This window comes from Lepidochelys kempii, chromosome 1 (genome assembly GCF_965140285.1).
Source record: "Lepidochelys kempii isolate rLepKem1 chromosome 1, rLepKem1.hap1, whole genome shotgun sequence".
In the NCBI taxonomy this organism is placed as follows: Eukaryota; Metazoa; Chordata; order Testudines; family Cheloniidae; genus Lepidochelys; species Lepidochelys kempii.
In genome coordinates this window covers 144,482,268-144,508,401 of record NC_136380.1, presented here as the reverse complement: position 1 = coordinate 144,508,401, position 26,134 = coordinate 144,482,268, and the positions used below count along the sequence as shown (strand labels likewise).

At 43.4% G+C, this 26,134-nt stretch overlaps 1 protein-coding gene across 4 annotated transcripts in view; it reads right to left on the bottom strand.

Moving 5' to 3' along the window:
• POLA1 (DNA polymerase alpha 1, catalytic subunit) overlaps positions 1-26,134 on the bottom strand; it is a 351,812-nt gene that overhangs the window by 176,497 nt on the left and 149,181 nt on the right. For 3 of the 4 annotated variants that reach the window (XM_073357730.1, XM_073357757.1, XM_073357749.1), the window contains 5 exons: positions 22,399-22,491; positions 18,238-18,443; positions 16,385-16,517; positions 9,678-9,809; positions 2,478-2,652 (listed from right to left, as the gene is read on the bottom strand). In XM_073357730.1, the coding sequence (XP_073213831.1) occupies positions 2,478-2,652; positions 9,678-9,809; positions 16,385-16,517; positions 18,238-18,443; positions 22,399-22,491 (739 nt within the window). Of the gene's footprint in view, positions 1-2,477; positions 2,653-5,812; positions 5,935-9,677; positions 9,810-16,384; positions 16,518-18,237; positions 18,444-22,398; positions 22,492-26,134 lie in introns of those variants that run through there. The other variant, XM_073357766.2, reaches the window with a different exon arrangement.

Below are 26,134 nucleotides of genomic sequence, written 5' to 3'. Positions count from 1 at the left end.
ACCCTTCAGTGAGGGAACTGATCCTGGTAAGGGAGCTCAAGATCTCTCTCTCTCTCATTAGGGAGCTCATAACTATTTTCTTGCGCACTGCATGCTTCACAGCTTACGTAGGCCAAGCTTATTGCACACATCAAGTGGTCCTTGCATCCCTCCCATTCCTGCCCACAAGCTCCTTGTGTGCCATCCTCCCATCCCCCTTTTTCAGGGACTTCCTGAAACTCCTCCCAGTCTTCCCCGAGAGGGGTTCTGTGTGCTCCCATTTCCCTCTCCTCCCATACCAGGTCCCCCATTTCCCTCTCCTCATAAATAGCCCTCTGTGCACTGCCATGCCCCTAATGTCCCCCTTATTTCCCACAGCAAAGGCTCTGTGTGCCCTCTATCGCCCCGTATCAGGTACCCCCAACCTCCTGACCTGGGGTTCTGTGCCCCTTTCCATTCCCCTTCCCCCCACACCAGCATCCCCAGTCTCCTCTAAGCAAGGTTTCAGTGCATCCCTTAATGTTCAAAACCCTCAGCAGGGGTCCCCAATAGAAGGGTTGTACATTCTCCACCCATGGCAGGGACTAAGAAAAGCTTCATCATGCCCTTCCCCATGCAGGGGGGGGGGGGCTCTGTCTTCCCCCCACCCCTCCTTTCCCACATTCCTTCCCCATGATAGGGGCTCTCCATAGCTCTCCTTCCTCTTTCCCCCATACCAGGACTCCCCAATCTTCCCTTCACGAGGGGTTCTTTGTGCTCCATGCTTCCCTCTCCCCATGCCAGGGGCTGTGTGCATGCTCCCATTCCTTTCTCCCCCCATTCTTCCTCCACCCCACTCCTCCAACATTATTCTTCTTTCTGTCTGGGAGATAAATCATTCAGGGTGTCAACATGTAAAACTCTATTGGAAGGATGGGCAGAGATGAGATAGGACCATTGCTATGCTGGAAAGTGCTAATGGGGCCATCAACCAGTTTGATCTAGACAACTGCAGAGGTGCTCGAGGCTGTGGCTGTGGTAAACAGCTGGCAGGGGCTTCGTGCGTCTCCCATTTTCCAATTTTCTCTAATCAATAAGGTTATGGCCACTGATGCCTAGAATACTCCCTCATATTTTAGAATAGATTGGTAGAGCCATCTGATCTGCGATCCACAAACATGGCCCACAGATATAAAGCGGAGAGCCGCAGGGCCCAGGATTTGCAGGGCTCTATTGATTGGATGCAGTGTTCCAAAGTTATCCCATTACATATGCAATGACAGACAGACAAAGAAATGCTGTCAAGTTGAATGTCAGACCTCCATCAGCTCGGCCAATTAATTACTTTTGGGGAGGAAACAAAATGAAAAATGATGTATATGAATAGTCATGTCATATTTTCTATAAAAGAGTTAGAAAATAAACCCTTTGTTGGAGAAGATTTACAAGTAACTTACTAAACACTGAACTTTTCCTCTGGATAGGAAGCCTGTGGAGGATCACTGTTGTGTGAAATAAGCTGTGTGGGTTAGGAAAAGTTTTACTGTTTTTTCTGACATCTCCTAAAGAAAAACAGTTTTCTTAAGAAAAGCTCAGGCACCCGCACCTCTCTCGGGCTGAGTGAAAATGGGTGAATCTGTGTGCACCTGCAGCAGTAATCGTGTCTCTTGATTTTTCTACATGCCTGACACACAAGGAAGGAAGGATCCATTACTATGGATTATTAGAGCTGCCTGCCTGCTATATCCTAGGAAAAAGGTCTTTATTGCCATATTTCTGGAAAGATTTACCTTGCCATTAGAGATTAAAAATATTAACAGAGCTGCAAGGTTTTTTCTCCCTGGACAGATACTAAAGAGCACAGAGTCTGTAACTGCACAGTATGTTTTAGCAACTTAAGAAAAGCTTGTGAAGAAACAACAGGGCTGCCATGGATAAAAACTAAAGGGTGCCAGACAGAGTTAGATTTTACAACCCTCACTCATTACAGATGAGCACTTACTCACATGAGTAACTCCACTCAAGTCAATAGGACTACTCATGTGACTAAGCATACAACTAAATCCACACTGCTGAGCTACCCAGGTCCTACGAAGTAGAAGAGCGTGACCACATGGCAGCGGAAAGCCATGCCTCCCAGCCTGGGTCGGCAGCCTCCTGCTCACTCAAGCAGAGCCAACCACACGCTGCAGCTGCAGCAGAGGCAGCATTTTTGTTTAGCTGCCCAAGTCCAAGCCTGCCCAAACCCCTAGGTTTGCGTTTGGGCGGCTAGCCGAAGCTGCCATGCGTGTAGCAATGCCCATGCTGATATTTTTAGCGAGCTAGCATGAGTCTGTCTACCCAGGCTTGGAGGTTCATTTCTAGCGGCAGTGTAGACATTCCCTAACTATTCTCTCCCCAACACAGACTGACCTGAAGAACATATTCCCTACTGTGCTTCTGCTAAGAAATGATGTGCATTAATTACACTCACTCCGCCCCTTGATGCTCTCTGGATAAAGTGAGTTTTAGATACTTACCTAACCATGTTGCAATGAGAACAGAGTCAATTCCATCTATGGGCTCACAGATTCGAGCCACTACTGGGTGAATCTGTTGTGACAGATAGTACTGAGTATCAACAGTAAGATTTTCTTGTTTTTGCAGCTGTTCTGGAGCATATGCTCTCTGGCTGGCACTCAGATTTGACCCATCCTAAGACAGGGGACATACACAAAACAAACCAAGAGAAAAAAATCAGTCATAGGTGGGTTGGAGTTGGGGTTAGACATTTCAGCATGAAAACTAGGTTTTTAAAAAAGGGTACAGTGGATTCCTTCCTTCAGCTATATTATTACATATCCAATACAAATTAAAGAAATCCGAAGAAACAGGTTACACGTTTGTTGCTGGCATTAGCTAGTAAATTCAAGAACATAAATCAAGCTTGTATTATTACAGCTTGTGTGTGCGCAAAACAGTAATAGTAGGACAGAGTAAACAGTCCCATCTGTCAATTGAGAAATGCACAATGAAAATATACTGTTACCATCAGCCCAGTTAAAAGTATGCAAAGGACAAACATTTTGGGATCACCCTTATATTAAATCAGCATTATCACATTACAGCAATCGTTAGAGCAGCTTCCTAATGGTTGTGGTGGATTCTCCATCACTGAAAATATTTAAATCAGATTGGATTTTTTTCCTAAAAAGATACACTCATGTTCAAACAGGAAGTAATTCATGGCCTGTGTTACACAGGAAGTCAGATTAGATGATCAGAAGGGTCCCTTCTGGATTTATACTCGGTTAATCTATTGTAACATGCAGATACCAAATCATATCCTTACATGAATGTACTAAAATAATCAGTGGTGCATCGTCAATGAACAGACAAAACACTAAGTGGAAGAATGGAATGAGGAATTAAGAGAGCAAGACTATTTATTTTGCTAAGAAGTTTATGCTAAGTTCTACATAGACAGGAATAAAAGTGGGTTGATGGAGAAGAAACTGTCAGGCACCAATGCACAGATAAGTAGCACAACAGAGACAATGTGATCAACCCAAAAGGGCTGAGCACCTTAAGAAACTCTCTGCAATCCTTCTAGTCAAGAGTACCAATCTGGAGTTCCAGAGGGCACAATGAGCCGTTCTTAAAAGAGAAAAAAGTAAAAACGGAGGCTGAAACATGTTGAAACGAGAGGCTAAAATGCAGGTTGAAAATGGGGCTGCTGGGAGGGTAGAGAAATATCTTGAGTTCCAAGAAAAAACTGTTCTTCAGGGAAATGCAGCATGCATTAAACCTGTAGAATACCACTCACAGGTCATGTGAACACTATGAAAAAAAAGTGTATTTTTCACATGCATAAGCTAATGTATGCCAAAACCAAACGGGGTGAGGGCAAGTACTGTGGTAGAAAGTACTCTACTATTCAGTAACACCTGTTGTACTTCCATAGAGCAGGATTCTAACCCCGTAAACCATTGAGGAACCATGCCCCAAGGCAGATAGCCACTATGTTGGGATGAAGCACACAACTCTCATCCTGTGAAAGGAGATGAGGAATGGTCAGGAACATGAACGGCAGCTGGACACACAGGTGAAGCAAGTAAGAGTACCAAGCTGGTCTCAGCAAGGTCAACACTATAAGGATAACTCTGACTTTGTCTTGTCTGATCTTGTTCATTACCCTTAGTATCAGTGGCATTGGAGGAAATGCATAGAACACACCCTTCTTCCAAGATAGAAGAAAGCATAGTGGCCCAGACCCCTCTTGATCAGAAAACAGGATACTTCCTGTTCCTGGAGATGGCAAAGAGATCACTTCTAGCAGTCCCCATCTTTGGACTATGCTGTGGAGAACGTGGGTGTCTAGCTCCCATTTGTAATCCTCTGACAAGTGTCTGCTGAGAACATCAGCTGTGATGTGCGGAATACCTGGGAGGTAGACTACTGAAATTTGGATCTGACGAGCCATGCACCAATTCCAGTTTCACGGCTTCAGCACACAGGAAGGGGGATCTTGCTGCTCCCTGCTTATTGATATAGAACAGGCAGGATATGTTGTCTGTCATGATACTGATTGATTTGCCCCTTATCAGGGGCAGGAAATGAAAGCAAGTGTTCCTGACAATCCTGAGCTCCAACAGATTGGTGTGAAGATTGGTTTCTTGAGTTGTCCATCTTCCCTAGTTGTGAAGATATTTCTTCATCCCAACAGTGATGCGTCTCTGTTGTTAAAGTCACTGATGGGCAACAAAAAGGAATGTTTGCACCGACATTGAGTTAATCCTTCCACCAGTCTAAGGAGTTCCTCTCTTGTAGAGGAACTGTCACCTTCTGTCCAAGGTATCTGACCAAGGAATAGATCTTTCTGAGCCAACTCTGGAAGCAGTAGAGACATAACCTTGCATGATCGGTCACAAAACTGCCATGTGTCCCAAAAGCTGAACACAGTTCCTTATTGTGATTCCTGAGGCATGTTGTGCATATGCTAAGAAGAAGGGCTCCTCTGAACTTTCTGTACCAGATCTGACGGGGTTATGAATCTGTCTAAGGGAAGGTACGCTATGGCTATCAATGAGTCCAAATATGCCCCTACAAACTATATCTTCCTTACAAGAATTAATGTTGACTTTTTTACATTCCACTGCAGACCTAACTCCTGGAACAGACCAAAGTCTGTCTGGGTGGATGACAGCACTACTTTGTAGGAACGGCCCTGGAGTAGCCAGTCGTCAAGGTACAGGAAGACTAGGATCGCTTCTTGTCAGAAGCAAGCAGCCATTACTGCCAGGACTTCTGAGAACACCTGGGGGCCAAGTAAAGGCCAAAGGGAAACGCTCAGTATTGGAAACGATCCTGTCCTATAGTGAAGAATAAGTATTTCCTGTGCAATGGATGTATCATGATATGGAAATACACATCTTGTAGGTAAAGGGCCGAAAACCAAACCCCCTTCTCCAGTGAAGGAATTATAGCTTCCAGAGTTAACATCCTGAATTTTTGAGACTTTATGAACTTGTTTACAAATCTTAGAACTAAGATCGATCACCACCCTTCATCCTTCTTTGGCACAAGGACATAATCTGAGTAAAATCCCTCACACTTATGAGGAGGAGGAACCAGCTTTATTGCTCCTAATCGAAGGAGAAATTTACTTGTCTCAATAAAAGCTCGTGGGAGGGGTCCCTGGAGAAAAACGGGGAAGGGAAGTGGGTGCAAGGAAGGGAATGATGCAAAACGGATGGTATGTTGACTCACTTGTCTATAGTGATCTACCTCCAAGCATATAGGAAATAGGCAAGGCAGTCTCCAGGAGGATGGGATCTGGGCTAACACGCACATCTGTAAATCCAGAGGTGTGGAATGGATCGAACCCTCAACCAACCCATCAAAACTGTTGCTTTGAAGATGATGGGTGGTCACGGAGAGCAGATAGCAGTCCTTTTTCTTTTAAATCTTTCTCTCTTTCTGGGGGATTCAGTAGATCTATGGAACCAAGAAAATTGAGCAGGAAACAATCTCTGGGTAGTCTGTGACCTACTAAACTTTTTCTCGATAAAGTTATTTTGTTGATAGATTCAAAGCAATGCACGTGGGAAAACAGAATCCCAACTACACATATAAAATGATGGGTCTAAATTAGCTGTTACCATTCAAGAAAGATCTTGGAGTCATTGTGAATAGTTCTCTGAAAACATCCACTCAATGTGCAGTGGCAGTCAAAAAAGCAAACAGAACATTGGGAAAGGGATAGATAATAAGACAGAAAATATATTGCCTCTATATAAATCTATGGTACACCCACATCTTGAATACTGCGTGCAGATATGGTCGCCCCCATCTCAAAAAAAAAAAAAAATATATATATATAGGAATTTGAAAGGGTTCAGAAAAGAGCAACAAAAACTATTAGGGGTATGGAACAGCTTCCGTATGAGGAGAGACTAATAAGACTAAGACTTTTCAGCTTGGAAAAGAGACAACTAAGGAGGGATATGACAGAGGTCTATAAAATCATGAATGGTGTGGAGAAAGTAAATAAGGAAGTGCTATTTACTCCTTCTCACAACACAAGAACTAGGGGTCACCAAATGAAATTAATAGGCAGCAGGTTTAAAACAACAACAATAGGAAGTATTTCTTCACACAATGCACAGTCAACCTGTGGAACTCTTTGCCAGAGGATGTTGTGAAGATCCAGACTATAAGAGGGTTCAAAAAAGAACTAGATAAATTTATGGAGGATAGGTCCATCAATGGCTATTAACCAGGATGGGCAGGGATGGTGTCCCTAGCCTCTGTTTGCAGAAGCTGGGAATGAGCAACCAGGAATGGATCACTTGATGATTACCTGTTCTGTTCATTCCCTCTGGGGCACCTGGCATTGGCCACTGTCAGAAGACAGGATACTGGGCTAGATGGACCTTTGGTCTGACCCAGTAAGGCCGTTCTTATTTGTAGGTATATGTATGTCAGGGGGTCATAAAATAGCCCTAGAGTCCTTTAGAGTGTGCAAGGACTCGTATGTGGTTTCCGAGAAGAGTTTACAACTATGGAAGGGAAAGTCCTCCACCGTCTTCTGTACATTTCAAAGAAATCCTGAGATATAGAACCATGATGCCCTGCACATAACCAGTGCCATAGAGATGAACCTGGCAGCAGTGTCAACAGCAGCGAAGGATGCTTGAAGAGCAGTTCTGACCACCAACTGGCCGTCTGAGATGATGGACTGGAATTGCTCCCCATGCTCTTGTGGCAAATGGTCAATAAAAGTCATGAATCAGTTATAAATTTGTAAAATTATATTTGGCCATGACCACTTGATATTTCATAATCCTGAATTGCCGAGCTGCTGACGAACAGGACCTTCACCCAAAGAGATCCAGCCTTTTCTGGTTCCTGTCAAATGGGATAGACTTAGAGAAGCACTGCCTACCTGACTCATTTACCGCATCCACCACCAGAGAGCTAGGCTGAGGGTGGAAGAACAAAAAGTCAGAATCCTTAGAGGGAACAGCAGGGGGGCTCCTAGTTGCGAGTCCCCGCCAGGCTGGGGAGGGACAGGACTTGTCCTTTCCTTGCCTGGCAGCTCTCAAGGGGGAGAGGGGAGATCAGGCCCACCACCAAGAGCCTCCCCTTGCTGCACGAAGCGCCAAAGGCTCCTGCAGCTGGAGAAGGCTTGTGGACATGGGTCTGATCTTCCCCTGCTGCTAGGGCTCCTAGCTGCAAGTCCCCACTGCCAGAAAAGGGACCCCACTGTTAAAACACCTTGAAATTTCAGATGTAAACATCTGAAAATGTGAAATTGACCATTTAAAAATCCTCCAGCCGTGAAATTGATCAAAATGGACTGTGAATTTGATAGGGCTCTAATAATAATATTTATCCCTTTCTAGATGGAAATGATAGAACTGCCTTTTCTGCATTGACAGAAGCGTTCAGTAAATATTCTTGTTCTGTATTTGGGGAAAAAGCCAGATGTATTTATATCCTGTGATGATGACGCAATACTTTCCATTTCAACAGTAACTCAGGAGGATGTTAAACAGCGGCTACTTTTTAAATCAGCAAGTCTGGATAATTTGTATCCAAGAGTGTTTTTTTTTTTTTTTTTTAAAAAGCGCTGGTCTAGGAGTTCTCCAGATGGTTAATTTTGATTTTCAGAACACTGGAGAAATTCCAGAGCACTGGAAGAAAGTGAATGTCATATCAATAGTTAAAAAGGGAAAGCTCGATGACAAAGGTAATTATAGGCCTGTCAGCCTGACTTTGATCCCAGGCAAAACAATGGAAGGGCTGATTTGGGACTCAAATAGAAAATTAAAAAAGGGTAATATAATTAATGCCAATCAACATGGGTTTACAGAAAATATATCGGGTTTAACTTGATATCTTTTTGGATGAGATTACAGTTTTGGTTGATATTGTTAAAGTAATAGTGTTAATGTAATATACTTTGACTTTGGTAAGGCATTTGTACTTGGTAGCATATGACATTTTGATTATGAAACTAGGAGGATACAGAAATCAATAATGGCACATATTAAATGGATAAAAAACTGGCTAATGGATAGGTCTTCAAATGTACTTGTAAACAGATGGAAACCAAATGATGGAAACCATCATCACACAAATACGTTTCCGGTGGGGTCCTGCTGTTTAACTTTTTTTTTTTTAAAATGGCATAGAACCATCACTGATAAAGTCTGCAGATCAAACAAAGATTGGGGTAGTAGTAAATAATGAAGAGGACAGCTCACTGATATAGAGTGCTCTGGATCGTTTGTAAATTGGGAACATGAAAACAATATGCATTTCAATATGGCCAACGGTAAAGTCATAGATGCAGGAACCAAGAATGCAGACCAAACTCACAGGATGGGAGACTATTCTGGGAAGCAGTGACTCTGAAAAAGATGTAGAGTCATGGTGGGTACTCACATGACCGTAAACTCCCAGTTAAACATTCTAGCCAAAAAAAGGTAATGTGATCTTTGGATATATAAACAATGGAATTTCAAGGGTTATATTAATCTGAGTTTGGCACTGTTGCTATCGCTACCGAATACTATGCCCAGTTCTGGTATCTACACTTCAAGATATGGAAAAACTGGAGAGGGTTCAGAGAAGAGCCACAAGAATGATTAAAAGACTGGACAACATGCCTTATAATGACACATTCAAGGAGCTCAATCTATTTAGTTCACTAAAGAGAAGTTATGGGATGACTGGATGACAGTTTTATAAGTACCTACATGGAGAACAGAAATTTCATAATAGAGGACACTTCAGTCGAAAAATGTATGACAAGATCCAATGGCTGGAAGTTGAAGCTATACAAATTTAGTCTAGAAAGAACCGTGCAAATTTTGAACAGTGCAGGTAATTAACCATTGGAATAACTCATTTAGGGTTGTGGTGGATTCTCCATCATTGTAAATTTTAAAATTCAGATTGAATGTTTTTCTAAAAAACTGCTCTGGTTCCAACAGGAATTAATTCAGGGAAGTCCTATGGCCTGTGTTATGCAAGAGGTGAAACTAGTTGATCAATGGTTCCTTCTGGACTTATAGTACATGAATCTATGTCAAATTTAGGGCAACCTTACTTAATAGTGTTCTTTAAAAATACAGAATAATGCCATTCAACGATTTGAGGGATTTGTTTTCTTTTATTTTCTCCCAAAAACTCATGAATAGTATCTACCCATAACCAAGATTTTTTTTTACCTGACAGATCACATACGACACAGTATCTCCTGCTTTCACTTTTCGGCCTCCTTGAGAGTTTATCCACATGGCAACATGCACATGTGGCAAGCTTTTTTTGTCAGGATAATCCTGAGGATCCTTTGTCAATGCCTAAGAGACAAAGGGGAAAACAGGTACATATCTTTGAGAAAAACGGAAATTAAATACTGGACAAATCACTGCAGTAAAAACCAAAGATTATATAATAGCTGTCTTCATCATCCCTCTACAGTTCACCAGAAAACAATTTTGAAAGATGACATTAATATAAAATATAACATTATAACAAATATATCAGTCTTTCATGCTCCCTAATTAACATTATTGTAAGAGCAACCTGAAATTTTATACCTTAAGTTTCTGAAAAGCTAAACACAATAGGAACCCCTAATAAAAGTTCAAACAAGCACAAAGACAGCTAGAATAGTTAAAAAAATAGATTTAATCAAAGTATGAAATACTATACACAGTGCAAGAATGCAGTGAAAGGTTAATTTTTTTTTTCAGTTTTGAAAATTCTAAATGTCTGACACATTTATATCTAACAAACTTTGTAACAGAAGTAGACCAGGGTTTCAATATGTCTATGGATAGGACTACTGGAATTTTACAATAAATCATTTCCCCTCTATATTCCGTAATTACTTCACTTGAAGATTTTGGGGGGAAAAAATCACCCCCTTCTCTACACCTACAACTTCATCAACATAACTTTTAAACTAATATTTGGTTCTAAATATTTTAAAGGCAATAAAACACTAGAGTGTGTAGGACTTAAAAAACCGGTTACCTACTTTTAGGTAACTGTTGTTCTTTGAGATGTACTGCTCATGTCCATTCCATTCTAGGTGTGTGCGCGCCCACATGCGCAATCATCATAAATTTCTGCCTGAGAGGTATCCATAGGGTCGGTTGTGGCGCCCCCTTGAGTGCCGTGCTTATGCATTACTGTATCAGGCGCCGCTGGCCCAGCGCCCTCTCAGTTCCTTCTTGTGGGCAACTCTGACAGAAGGGTAGGAGGGTGGGTAATGGAATGGACATGAAGAACAACAGTTACAAAAAGGTAGGTAACCATTTTTTCTTCTTCGGGTGTTTGCTCATGTTGATTCCATTCTAGGTGATTCACAAGCAGTGTCAATGGAGGTGGGCTGGGAGCTCACGGTCTTGCAGTGTGCAGCACTGCTCTGCCGAAGCCAGCATCATCCCAGGCCTGCTGGGTAAGTGCATAATGGGATGTAAACGTGTGGACAGATAACTAGGTAGCAGCTCTACAGATCTCTTGGATCGGTACCTGAGCCAGGAAGGCTGCTGCTGATGCTTGTGCTCTAGTTAAGTGCGCCTTGACTACTGCCAGTGGAGGCATTTTCACCAGCTCACAGAGGTAGCGGATGCAGGCGATGATCCAAGACCAAAATCTTTAAGCAGACATTAGGTGACCTTTTATCCTGTCTGACATCATAACAAACAGCTGCATTGACTTGCAAAACGGCTTTGTCCTGTGGATGTACAAGGCCAGCGCCCTCCTGTAGTAGTCCTATCCTGGGTGTGCAACCTGCATTCCTCTTCCAATTTATGAAGCTTCAGGAAGACGACAGGTAAGTGTATGTCCTGGCTGGTATGAAACTGGGAAACTATCTTGGGCAGAAACGCCGGGTGAGGACGCAGTTGGACCTTATCCTTGTAGAATACCATTTAGGGAAGTTCTGAAAAAGATCTCAGACACCCTGTGAGCAGATGTTACTGCAAACAGGAATGAAACCTTCCAGGAGAGAAGGAGAAGAGAGGAGGAAGCCAGAGGTTCAAAGGGAGGCCCTATGAGCCTTCACAGCATGAGATTCAAGTCCCATGAACAGACAGGGTCCCGCATGTGAGGATAGAGATGCTCCAGATCTTTCAAAAACCGGGCCATCATGTCATGACTGAAGGCTGACCTGCCTTGGAATGGAGAGTGGAAAGCCCAGTACATGTACTTTTTCAACTTAGCCAGGTAAGTCGCTCTGGTGGAGCGCTTTCTGCTACCCAACAAGACCTGTTGAACCTGGGCTGACCATTCCTGCTCTTCCGCATTCAGCCATGGGGTAACCATGCTGTCAAGTGCAACGCCGCCAGATTCGGGTGTAGAAGACTGCCATGGTTCTGGGACAGCAGGTCTGGCCAGAGAGGTAGCCACAGCAGGGCGGCTACCAAAAGGTCCAGCAGCATGCCCAACCAGTGTTGGCAAGGCCACTCGGGAGCTATCAAGATAACTTTTGCCCTGTCCTGTTTGATCTTCATGAGGACTCTGTGGAGCAACGGCACTGGTGGGAAGGCGTACATCAGGGCCCCCAATCACAGGAGCAGGAAAGCATCGGACAGGGAACCCCGTCCATCCCCCAGAGTGAACAGAACACATGGCATTTCCTGTTCTGATGGGACATGAACAAGTCCATCTGCGGAGTCCCCATTTTTGGAAGATCATAATGACTGCCTCTGGATGGAGCGACCACTTGTGGCAAGATGAGAAGGCCCTGCTGAGGCAATCTGCAAACACATTCCTGGTCCCGGGCAGGTTCGCGGTTACTAGATGAATGGTCTCCTGCAGACAAAAGTCCCAAAGGCGGGGAGCTTCTTGGCAAAGGGCCGACGACCTGGCTCTGCCCTGCCTGTTGATCGTGGCGGTATTGTCCATGAGGACCTGCACCACCATTCCCCTCAGGTGGGGCAAGAAAGCCTGGCAGACTAGGTGAATGGCTTTGAGCTCCCTGATGTTGATATGGAGGGCCAAACCATCATTTTGCAGCCAGTGGCCTTGCATGCTGAGCTTGCCCAGGTGGGCTCCCCAGCCCAGGTCCGACGCATTGGAGACCGGGGTCAGCGACGGGGACAGGGCAGCGAAGCAAACTCCCTGCAACATCTATCGGGGGTTCATCCACCAATCCAGAGACAACAGAATGTGATCCGGCACCTTGACCTCCCGATCTAGGTCATGCCTGTTGGGATGTAAACCAACGCCAGCATGCTTGCAGAGGCCAGAGATGGAGCCAGACGTGACTGACCACCAATATACAGGAGGCCATGTGGCCCAACAACCGCAAGCAGGTGTGAGCCATAGCGATCAGGTGGTTCTTCACGTGGGAGATCAGGTCTGACTGGCCTGAAAACGCGCCTCCGGAGGGAAGGCTCTGGGTCACGTTGAATAGAGAATTGCCCCAATGAACTCTATTCATTGGGCTGGCTTTAAGGGGGATTTTTCCTCGTTTGTCAACAGGCCCAGGTCGCAGCGGGCGGAACACACCAGATCAAGGCTTCTCTGGACTTGTTCCCAACACCTGCCCTTGATGAGCAGATTTTCGAGATACGGGAAGACCCGGACCCCGTGACGTCTCAGGTAAGCAGCCCACTGGTGCCACACATTTTGTGAAGACCCTTAGGGCTGATGAGAGGCCAAAGGCAAGTGCCGTGAATTGGAAAATATGTCCGCCCACTATGAAACGGAGTAAACCTCTATGACCTCGGGATATGGAAATAAACGTTCTTCAAGTCAAGGGCAGCATACCAGTCTCCCAAATCCAGGGAGGGGATGATGGAGGCCAAGGAGACCAGGAGAAACTTCAACTTCTTGAGAGACTTATTGAGGCGTCAAAGGTCCAGAATAGGTCTGAGGCCCCCTTTTACTTACAGGATCAGGAAATAATGGGAGTAGAATGCCTTTCTTGTCACATCCCGAGGGACCTCCTCCACCATCCCCAGGTGCAGGAGGTTTTCGACTTCTTGAATGAGGAGTTGCTCGTGAGAGGGGTCCCTGAAGAGGGATGAGAAAGGAGGGAGCAGTGGCTGAAAACTGAAGGGAGTAGCCTTTGCGCTGGCCATTGGCCGTGCTGCCAAGGTGGGGCCATTGACGTCGAGACGGCCTCAGGGCCCCAATCGCGCCAGTGGAGTCTGAGCAAGAGGCTGAACTCCCTGCAACATGCTGGAGGAATCCCCTTCCAGCGACCACAGTGGGGCCATCGATGCCTGAGTCTGCCTGCTGACCGTCACCACCAGAGCCAGTGCCCGGAGTGAGACGATTGGTGCCGGTATCAAGAAGACTGGTGCCAGGGGGCGACTGGAGACGTGACAGGGAGTGGTCCCACCGGGCAGGTAATTGAGATCTGCACCGGGAGGACGACTAGTGGGAGAGTAAACAGTGCTGGTAGTACGGAGACCAGCACCTCCCTCTAGGTGATCCACATAGAGATAGCAGAGACCACAATCGCAGTGCTGGTGACCCAGGGTGAGCCCCAGAGGATCTGGGCTGCAATTCCGGGGATTTGTGGCGTAGAGATGGAGCGCGCTGTCTTGGCTCGGGGGATCAGCAGTGCTCCACTACCCTCTGAGGAGTCTTAGCAAGCTAGTTTGTCCTCATAGGGAGCCTTTGCTGTTTCCTGCGGCATATGCTGTGTCGGCAGCATAGGCAGAAGCCTCTGTTCTTTCGGCACCAGCGGAGCTCGCGAAGGCGTCTGTGCCGTCAGGGGATTGGGTCCCATACCGCTCCTTGGAGTTGGTGGTGGACCTTTTCAGAGGCTAAGGGCCCTGACTGGGGAGGCATGCACACATGGCTTTGGAGTGGCGGGCGGCCTGAACTGGGTCCCTTGCCTGATGACCCATGGCCCTTCTTGCTTGGAGCTGGAGAACCGTGCTTCCTAGTTTTCTTTTTGGGCGCCGGCAATGGGGATCGGTGCCAGGCAGAGCCGGGTGCACTGCGCATTGAGACCGAGGTACTAGGCGAGTCTTGGCAGGACAGGCAAAGGGCAGACTCCATGAAGAGAGCCCGCAAATGAAGAAGTTTGAAAGTTTTTACAAATATGGCACTTGTCCTTCACGTGTGATTCCCCCAAGCACTTGAGGCAGCTCATGGGGGTCACTTACAGGAGTAGGCCTGTTACAGACCATGCAGGGCTTAAACTCAGGAGACCAAGGCATGCTCCTCCTGGGGCAAAGTCCCCGCTGGGACTCTAACTTCTAACTACACTTAACACTAACTACTATAAACAAACTATTTACAAAACCGTAAGGCTCAAAGTCAGTAGAAACAAAACCGCTAGCCCTTGCAATGCAAGGAAACGTGCTTCGACTAACCACCACGGGCAATAAGAAGGAACTGAGAGGGTGTAGGGCCAGCGATATATACCGACATAGGAGCTCTCAAGGGGGCGCCACTGCCAACCCTACAGTTCCCGCTAAGGCAAAAATCTCCGACGACCGCACACTTGGGCATGCGCACACCTAGAATGGAATCGACATGAGCAAGCATACAAAGAACAATGGGAGATATCTCCAATAGCATTCTTTTTTTTTTTTTTTTTTTTTTTAAAACAGAAACCTGGTTTAAAACGGTTGTAGTCATACTGGTCTTCAAGAAAAGACAGACAAGGTAATAATGGAACAGCTGTCAATGAGCCACAAAATAGTTGACTCCACAAGCACTGACATGAAAGTGTGTGATTTTCATTACTACTTCATTTAAATTTTCTTGAGGACCAAAGAGTTGCCCAGCAGAGAAGGGGCACTATTATACTGTGGCAAAGCTGGGAGAGAAGAGTCTTTTCATAAGAATTCCAATGGGAAGAGAGAAGCTTTATTAACAAAGAAAGAAGGAAAAAAGTTTTATTCATGGTTCCCAAAAAGGAAGGGAGGAAAGAACACTCTTCACAGCACTCCTGCCAGCTAAGGCAGAACATTCTGGCTCACATTCATGGGCAAGTCCCAGAAGGGGCATCAGAATTAATTTCAGCTCCAGTCTCTGCCATAGAGAGGGAGAACCCAACAATTTGTACTGGACTTCTGGACATACTCTACAGTGAAAATAAACTGAAGAGTACAATGGAAAAGAATCAAGAAGTTATGTCCCACGTTTAAAATAATTAAAGTAATGACTTGGGGGACAATGTTCTCAGCTGTGGCAAAGAAACTACATTCTATTGCTCTGTTCTTGGAGCATGGCCTCACAGACCAAAAAAACAAAGCAAAAACAAACCAGATTTGGGACTCCGAAGAGGTTAGAGACACACACTAGGATCCTCATTCAGCAAGGTACTTCAGCACATGCCTAACTTTGAACATGAATAGTCCCATTGCCTGCCTTTCTTAGGCTGTAAGCTCTTTGGGGGCAGGGACCACCTTTTTGTTGGGTGTTTGTACAGCACCTAGCATGGTGAGGTTCTGGTCCTTGTCTGAGGCTCCTAGGGAATATCACAATAGAAGTAACAGGGATTACTCATAGACTTCAAGTCAGGCCTGTTGCTTAAGTCCCTTGCTAAATTGGGGCCCAAGAGCTAGTGGCAGGGAAAATGAAAGGAACAGAAGAGTAGGAGTGATAAATTTAAAAGAAAGAATCAAGTTAAAAAAGAGGGGGATTGGCCATTTCCTCTTTTGACGTAGAGAGGTGGACCAGGATCAATATTTTCAGGAACCATACAACTTTTCCCAGCACTAGTTCTGGATCACTGACCAGAAAGACAAACTAAAATCCCTGGTAATATCATATCAAATGCATGAAGAAATCATTAATGACTGTCCATCCCTTGCCTGAGTTTGGTGAAACAGCATGTAAACAAGGCACATATACTACAGCATTTTTAACTATAAAAGGTCTTGCAAAATAGTTTTATGGGGGGAAAAAGAAACCTGAAAATCTTATCAGTAGCTGATGAGTGGTACCATTTTACCTTGTTGATTTCAAATTGGCTTATTGGGACTCTGCCATTTATCACATTTTCTCCAATTTCTATTAGTCGTCTTTGAATGTTTTCCACGATTGTGTCTCGGGACTGGTCAGAAAGAATCTGACCAATTACATAGCTGTAAAGAAGTAGATGCAAACAAAAATTTTTTTTAAAATACAGAGGGTATCTTCGTCTTTAAAAAATACCATAGTAAATATGTGCATCTCTCTTTGTTACCTCTAAAAACTACAAACGGAAGACAAAGTTTACCTCAAAATTAACAATGCTTTTTCCCATGATCGCTTACATGTTTTAATTGAAACTATTTCTTGAAACTATTTTAAAATGATGGACCCAATGCATTTCTAATGTCCCCCCTCAGTGGTGTTTTGACATTTACTAATCCACAAAAGGTATCCAAAATGAGAGAAAATTTGACTATGAAGTCTGTTCACTCTAACTTCCTGCCTATTTCTGGAAAAATGTATACAGAGGGTCTGCCAGCTGCAGTACTTAATCACTGAAGAACCCTGACAAACATTTGTATAGCTTTAATTACTCATACATTCCTAACGTGGAGAAATTTGTTTCTATTATGATGCATCTTTTCGTAGAAAATACAACAGTTAAGAATAGTAAGCAAGTGTGTAGTGTACATTTACAGATAAAGAGGCATCAATTTCTGGGTACTTTAAACTAATATTTTCCAAGAGGCTGTGTGCAATACAAATTGACTCAGCCATAAAATGACCACCTCTCTGTCAAATCAAAAGTATTCTTCCTATAGTACTAATTGTATAATCTCTGTAAAAGTTGAGTGCAAGAGAGGCTCCATATGCTTCACACAGTAAATGCCAATAAATCAAATCATTGATACCACACACAATCTTCTTTAACAAATAAAAGGATCTAAATGAATGACAAAAGAGCTCTTCAGGACAGTGACCACATCTTCCATTTTGAGTGCTTTTGCAAACTTAAAATTTATTAACAACTCTTTAAAGCTGTAATTTGCCACAGTGTAGTATCAAACTCCCTACGCCTCCTTCAAAAATCTCAACCTAAGAACCCAAATCAATGATAAAACATGTGAGAATACATACATGTCTCACAATTCCTGAATTCAGGTTTATTGTGCTATATATTTAATTGCTTCAGAGGAAATGCAAAATTTAAGATTTACAAGAAAGTGAGACCAACCGACAGTAAAAATAGAGCTTTTTAAGTGTAAACATATAATCTGTTACTGGTTTAAAATCTTTCAATATTTTGATAGGCTGTTCTGAGTCCTTTTAAAAATTAGTTAAAGCACTTTCTGTACTTAATACAGGAGTTAGAGTCAGAGTTTAAAGGCTTGAAGGGACCACCAAATGATCTAGTCTGACCTCTTGTATATATATCACAGGCCACCAACACTACCCAGCGCCCACACACCAAACCCAACACTGAAATTAGACGACGGCCCTCAGGAGAGTATATCATTATGGGTCACAAGAGGAGAGTAGAAGGGACCAAAGTGCACCAATGCCCAAGGCCACTGCAATGGCAGGGAACTGATTGAGATATACCCAGGTAATCCCAGCAAGAGACCTGCACCCCATGCTGCAGAAGAGGACGAAAAACCCCCAAGGTCACTGGCACTGCCAATCTGACTTAAGGAAAAATTCCTTCCTGACCTCACATATGGCAATCACTTAGAACCTGAACACTGGCTATAAACAGTAGCAACATTTTTCCTGTGAGAGAGACATTAGCGACATCTAGCAGCTCACATGTTAATGAAGATTGTGTGTGAGATTTTCAAGAGTCGTACATCATGAGATGAAAATAAAGTCAATATTAAAAGCAAAACTCACTTTCCAGTTTCTTTTGCAAGATCACACCAGTCTCTTCGGACTATGTCCAATCCTTTCAATTCCTGTTTAGTAACATATTTCCCATCTCCTGTTGGCTCCACCATCAGAGCAGCATATTTCTTCTTCTTTAACAGTAGCAAGGACTTGAAGACCCCATCAATATCAATCTCCAACAATTTGTACAGCTTGTTCACTTCACTTTTAATCTGTGATACATTATCACCATTAAACCAAATGCAACATCTCAGTAATTAACACACATTACTTTCAAGAATACATGCATCAGGCTGAAGTTTCATAGCAGTCATACTTTATGTTGTGTGCTTATACAGACATATTTTATACATTGGATAGATGTTTTCAGTATAGCAATACTTATTAACTACCGGTTTCAGAGTAGCAGTCATGTTAGTCTGTATCCGCAAAAAGAAAAAGGAGGACTTGTGGTAACTTAGAGACTAACAAATTTATTTGAGCATAAGCTTTCGTGAGCTACAGCTCACTTCATCGGATGCATGGAAATGGTAGATACACAAAGTAGGTCCTGGGGTCAACTGTGCTATAAGACATCTGTCCCCATGAATCTGGGGTCTGCCTCCCTTCTGAACAATTTTGGCCTCTTTGCATCTGCATAATTCATGAACAGGTTGGTTGAAGGAAGTCTGAACAATAAGACAGAAAATCTCCTGATTCAACCATCACTGAGAATTGATGACTCTGCACCTGCTGAGCTGGACAATCTTTTGATTCAGGTCCCCGTTTGATGTGGATCGCTCTGAGGGAAAGGAAGAATTGTTCTACCTACCTCATTATTTCTACTGCTTCTACATGTAGTACTGGACTCCTTGCTCCCCCTTGGTTGATTAAATATGCAACTGCATTCGTACTGTCTGATTGATGCAGCATGTGGTTCCCTGTTAGGGTGGGCTGGCTTGATTGTGGAGCTAGCTTGACTACTCTCAGCTCTAAGATGTTTATGCTGCAACCCTTTTTTCCTCCTCACTCCAGAGGCCCTGGGCTCTTTGGGTGTCCAAGTGAGCTCCTCAGCCACCCAGGCTGGCAATGGTTGTGAAAACTAAAGGATCTGGAAATAAGATGGTCAACCTTTAGTATGAAGGCTTCAGCACTTCCGATGCATAATTGTGACGAAGTGAACCCTATGTATGACACCAGGAGTCCTAGCAGTTAGAGGCATAGAGCTATGGTAGCCTTCCCACGGCTCTGGAGCAAGAAAATGAATTCCTAGGTGGAACAAGAGAATTTTTCTTGGCATCAATATTGAAACCATATGCCTAGAGGAGATTCAAAGTGCAAGTTATGGCCCTGTCTTCTGCTGACTGCGATGAAGCTCTGATCAGGATGTCATCCAGGAAGGGATACAGATGAGTTCCTTGTGACCTGCCTCTGGTTATTATCACCATCAACACCTTTGTAAAAATTTTGGGAGCCAAGGACAGGCTGAACGGGAGTGTTTGGTACGGATAATGTTTGCTCTTGCAGGTGAACTTCAGAAGTCTGCTGTGGCATGGTCTGATGGGTGTATGGAGATACATGTCCACTAGATCTATTGAAGTCAAGAAATGCCCCGGGACACGGATGACACGTAGAGGCCAGGATCTCCAACCCAAACTTCATTTTCTTCATCCACTTGGACATTTTGACATCAAGAATGGTGCTAATATACCCTGTATGCTTCTATACAATGAAGAAGATGGAGTAGAACCCAGAGAGCCTTTCTTGTAAGGGAACACTATCACCCCATTTTTAGATGAGATATTTCATTCTGCAACAGATTGTGTTTTATGGGATTGTTGTAGGTGCGTTGACTGGATGTAAAACAGTTGGAGTGTAGCTCACAACTCAAGGGAGTATCCTTGGCTATTTTATTGACCCAGTTGTCTGTGATTAATGAAAACCATTCCTCTAGGAAATGGGAAGTCCTGGCCCCTGGATTCAGTTTTGGGCAGAGGCCTATGTGATCTTCATCATAAAATGGATTGTGGGGGGAGGGAAGGGAGACTGAGGTCCTGCTGGACTTTCCCCCTTCACCTCAATTTCACTTAGGGCATCTGTTGTCCCTTCACTGGTACTCCTGTGAGGAAGAGGGGTGAAAGAAGCACCTCCCTGTGAAGGCCAGTCTATCTGTCTCCTGAGGGTGCTTAGTGGAGAAGGGAAAGACTTTGGATTTTGCTGCATTGTCACCCTCCAGCTTTTCTCCAAAAAGAAGAGAGCCTGTAAACTTGACTGAGCACAGAACCTGCTTAGAGTGAGTATCCACCTTCCAGGGTCAGAGACTTAAGATGGTGCCTGGCTACTGAGCTGGAAGACACAGCTTGGGCTGAGGACTTCATTGCATCCATTAAGGCATCAGCTACCAACACTGTTGCTAGGAATACTTTCTCTAAAACAACCCTTTGAAATCTTCCAACCAGGAAAGAGAGACTCTTGCAAAGCAGTTATCTGCCAGGGACGCACAGAGGGTGGTGAAAGCGGCTTCAAAGCCCTCAGAGTGGCTTCCATCTTTCTATCTATGGGTTTTTTGGGGAAGAACTCCCCTTCTGAGGGAATAACCATATCCCTGGCAAAGAACGCTACAGTGGTGTCAACCTTCAGTATCTCAACAGTAGAGTCCTTTGGTTCTTGAATGTTGTAGAGCCTGAGGTAACTCGTTAATATGCTGCCCTGATCAGGCTTGTTCCATTTATCCTTAATCACTTCCTCAAAGGATAAGTGAAGGGGTAGTGCAGCCTCAGGGGAGGATTTTGAAGGGCGCAATCTGCTCTGAGGCTTACTGACAGGAGCCTGTCAGGTTTCAGAGCTAGATAACTCACCTTCCTACTGGAGAATTAGCAGCTCTGCTGCAGCTTTGGTGAGGCCTTTTGCCACTTGCCTCAGGAGCCAGGGCCCTCTCAAGAGGTCTGTCTCAGAATCCAGTCCCCAAGATGGGAGGGGAGATTCATTGCTGGAACTCTCCTGGTCAGCTTTGGGAGTGGAGCTGATTAGAAGCCCCGCTTCTTTTTTCCCCGGGACCCACTTTAAGATGCGGGGCGGGCAGGAAGAGAATTTGTGGCCACCTCAAGCTTACCCAATTTGTTCTGCAGGTGCTTCTGGGACTTATCCCCTCACTTTTGGAAGCTCTTTCTGCACTGCATTGGGGTTCCTGCTCCATTTCCCCCCCATCAATCACAGCTGCCTCAGTAGTACAGTGACTCCACCTGCCTGTCCAACTCTCAGCCCTGGGACCTAATGAAGTCTCGGACAGAAAGTTGGGTCCAGGCTAGGCACAACTCTCCATCTATCAAGCCTAGGAAAGCTACCTCACAGAGAACAATGCTTAGATTTGACCCAGTGCTTTCTTGGCTGCTTTGCCTTGCCATGCCATGCCTAAATCAGGATTGCTCTATTGAACTGCGGTAATATCTGCTGCCATATTGTCTATTGCTATTATGCACAACTAGACCATATACAGCACAGAGCTTCGATCCTAACTGTAAATTTCCAAACAGTCTTGAGAGCAGTGTATTTTCTTTCATCCCATGTAGCACAGCAACCAAGAATATAAAGAAAATTAATTTCTGAAAAACATTTAAGTGTATTCAAAATGCCATTCCAAGCCAAAGGCTGTGCAACAACTTCTCTTCATACTGTTCGCTTTCTGCCCTGCATCAGCTCTCGTAAAATTCAAGATTCTCACCCTCCAACTGCAAGGCTCAATTTTATCCTGCCTCCTCTTACAGTTCTTCTCTCAGTTTCCTTGGTATCCTTTTCCACTTCCTACACAGATGCAAGTCCTCTCATCTTATTTCTTCCTTTGCTCCCTTTCTATCATGGCTCCTTCTGCACCAGTCTCCTCATTCTCACCTCCTTAGAACCTCCCTCCACTCTTTCTTCAAATCATTTCTTGAAAATACGTGTGTTTAGGAAATCCATCTACCCTTTCTTTCATCATTAGCAATGCACAAACCCTTCGTGTTTTGAACTGGTCTCCTATATTTTTGTCTTGCATTTGTATACATTCCAACAGATGACATATTTAGGACACCCAAACCTTTTCTCACTAAATTTGTGTGTGGTGTTTCTCTCTCTCTCACACACATATTCTTGTGACACCCATGTATGAAGTCTATTAGAAATATTTTTTTTCCTTCAAAATTCCCTTACCTTGTTCCCCAGCTTGAAAACCTCCTCCAGGTTGGTGCTATTTGTATTTATCATAATGGAATCTGTATCTCCATAAATCACTTCAAGGTTCATCTAAATAAAACAAGCAGATTTAAACAAACAACCTAACTTTTACTTTACTTTCTCTAGTCTCTGGGTAAGGATAAAAGGGATAAAAAAACCGAACAAGGATAGTGATAGGGGTCTACTACCGATCACCCAGCCAGGAAGAAGAGGTGGATGAGTCTTTTTTATAAACAACTAACGAAATCATCCAAAGCACAAAACTTGGTGGGGATGGGGCACTTCAACTACCCAGATATCTGTTGGGAAAATAACATGGCAGGGCACAGACTGTCCAACAAGTTCTTGGAATGTATTGGAGACAACTTTTTATTTCAGAAGTTGGAGAAAGCTACCAGGGGAGAGGCTGTTCTAGCTTTGATTTTGACCAATAGGGAGGAACTGATTCAGAATTTGAAAGTGGAAGGCAGTTTAGGTGAAAGTGATAATAAAATGGCAGAGTTCATGATTCTTCAAGATGGCAGGAGAGAAAACAGCACCATAAAGAATGATTTCAAGGCGGCAGACTTTCAAAAACTCAGGGGATTGGTAGAGAAGATCCCATGGGAAGCAAGTCTAAGGGAAAAAACAGTTCAAGAGAGTTTGCAGTTTTTCAAAGGGACATTATTAAGGGCACAAGAGCTACATAGGAAATATAGGAAGCAAGGCAAAAAAACATGCTGGCTTATCCAGGATATTGTCAGTGATCTGAAACTCAAAAAAGTGCTACAAAAAGTGGAAACTAGGTCACATTACAAAGGATGAATATTAACAAACAACACAGGTATGTAGGGCAAAATTAGAAAGGCCAAGGCACAAAATGAGATTAAACTGGCTAGAGACAAAGGGTAACAAAAAAACATTCTACAAATATATCAGAAGCAAGAGGAAGACCATGGACAGAATAGGCCCATTACTCAATGGCGGGGGGGAGGAGGGGAGAACAACAGAAAATGTTGAAACAGCAGAAGTGCTAAGTGACTTTTTTGTTTCAGTTTTCACCAAAAAGGTTAGTAGAGATTGGACATCTAACATAATGAATGCCAGTGAAAATGAGGTAGGATAAGAGGCTAGAATAGGAAAGGAACAAATTAAAAATTACTAAAACAAGTTAGATGTCTTCAAGTCACCAGGGCTTAATGAGATACATACTAGAATACTAGCTGACTGAAGAGATATCTGAGCCACTAGCAATTATCGTCAAAAAGTCATAGAAGATGGGAGAGATTCTAGAGAACTGGAAAAGGGCAAATATAGTGCCAACCTATTAAAAGGGAAATAAGGACAACCTAGGGAATTACAGACCAATAACTTCAATACCCAGAAAGGTAATGGAGCAAATACTTAAACAATCAATTTCCAATCACCTAGACGATAACTACTAACAGTCAGCATAGACTGTCAAGAACAAATAGTGTCAAACCAACCTAATAGCTTTCTTTGACAGGGTAACAAGCCTTGTGGTTAGGTGGGGGAAGCAGTAGATCTGCTCTATCTTGACTTTAGTAAGTCTCTTGATACAGTCTCACATTATCTTCTCATAAACAAACTAGGGAAATACAATCATTCTAGACAGAGCTACTATAAGGTGGGTGCATAACTGGTTGGAAAACCGTTCCCAGAGAGTAGTTATCAGTGGTTCACAGTCAAGCTGCAAAGACACTTATCAAGTGGGGTCCTGCAGAATCAGTTCTCGGTCTGGTTCTGTTCAATATCTTCATCAATGATTTAGATAATGGGAGAGAGTAGACTTAAAGTTTGCGGACGATACTAAGCTGGGAGGGATTCCAAGTGCTTTCAGGGATAGGATTAAAATTCAAAATGATCTGGAGAAATGGTGTCAAGAAAATAGGATGAAATTCAGTAAGGAGAAATGCAAAGTCCCTTAAGAAGGAACAAGCAGTTGCACACATACAAAATGGGAAATGACTGCCTAGGTAGCAGTGCTGAGGAAAGGGATCTGGGAGTCATAGTAGATCACAAGCTAAATATGAGCCAACAGTTTAACACTCTAGCAAAAAAAAAAAAACCACACACATTCTGTGATGTATTAGCAGGAGTGTTGTATGCAAGAGAAGAGAAGTAATTCTTCTACTCTACACTGCGCTGATAAGGCCTCATTTAGAGTATTGTGTCTAGTTCTGGGTGCCACATTTTAGGAAAGATGTGGACAAACTGGAGAAAGTCCAGAAAAGAACAACAAAAATGATTAAAAGCCTAGAAAACATGACCTATGGGGAAGACTGAAAAAAATGGGTATGTTTAGTCTGGAGAAGAGAAGACTAACAGGGGAAATGACTACAGTTTTCAAGTACATAAAAGGTTGTTACAAGGAGGAGGAAGAAAAATTGTTCTCCTTAACCTCTGAGGATAGTACAAGAAGCAAAGGGCTTAAATTGCAGCAAGGGAGGGTAAGGTTGAACATTAGGAAAAATTCCTCTCAGGGTTGTTAAGCACTGGAATAAATTGCCCAGGGAGGTTGTGAAATCTCCATCATTGGAGATTTTTAAAAGCAGGTTAGAAAAATACCTGACAGGGATGGGCTAGATAATACTAGTCCTGCCATGAGTGCGGGGGAATGGACTAGATGACCTCTTGAGATCCCTAACAGGCTACAATTCTGTATTGCACTCCATCACATTTTCAAAATTTGAGCAAAATGTTTACACAATGCATTATTAGTTTAACAGTAAAATATCTAAATAAAGCAAAGCAGGATTATATTTAAAAGTTTACATTTCATTAAAATGTATATATGTAAACATATGTGTAGACCTGTGTGTGTATTCAAGGGGGAGAAATCAAGCATGAGACAACTAAGTAAACTCTAAAAGAAGAAAAACCAGGCAGACTTTTCAGTTGTACGTTCTGCCACTTAGTATATTTTTCAACACCATATGGGATACAGAATACTGTAAGATGGAAGTGAGAAGTGGAAGAAAATAAATTAACAATTCTGGTCTTAAGAATTCCACTCATATTATCATCAATTGTCATTTTGGTTGGCTGAGAGGGGAGAGAGAAAAAGACCATGAGACTGTCAGACACAGACTATTCAAGACAAGGTGTGTTTGCTTATAGCCAACATCTTTGAAGAGTAATATGATAGCCTGGAGATCCATTTGCAACCATCACAACACTGCTGCAAAGTACCCACATCATATAAAAAACAGCATTTATCTGCCAAATTTCAAGGGAACCCATCACAGTCATATTTGACTGACAGATACAGTCATTAAGAACACTACAAAGTTATCCACAGTGGATTCCGCTCTTTCTTCACCTCTTCCAGATTCAGCATTTGGCTTACTCTTCTCTCTCCGCCACTTCAATATTTTTTTAAGAAGGTTTTTGCCAAAAGGCAACTCTTTCAATGTGCTCTGAAAGGAGTTAGGCTTTGACTCAGTCTTCCTCTTTTGTTTAGTCCTTACATTGGCCAGAAGCCTTGACAGAGAATGTATTTTTCCTTTTGGATAAAAATCTAACCACAGTGTTCCATGTGTTTTCCATCTCCAGATCTGGAGATGAACACAGAAACTCCTTCTTGTGCAGAGCACATTTGCCTGCCTCCTTAGCAGAAAAAAGGCACCATAACAATACACTGAATTATATCCAGGTCAAAACTCATAAAAACAGAAGATGGGCATAATTTCCTAGCAAGGTAGAGGTGAAA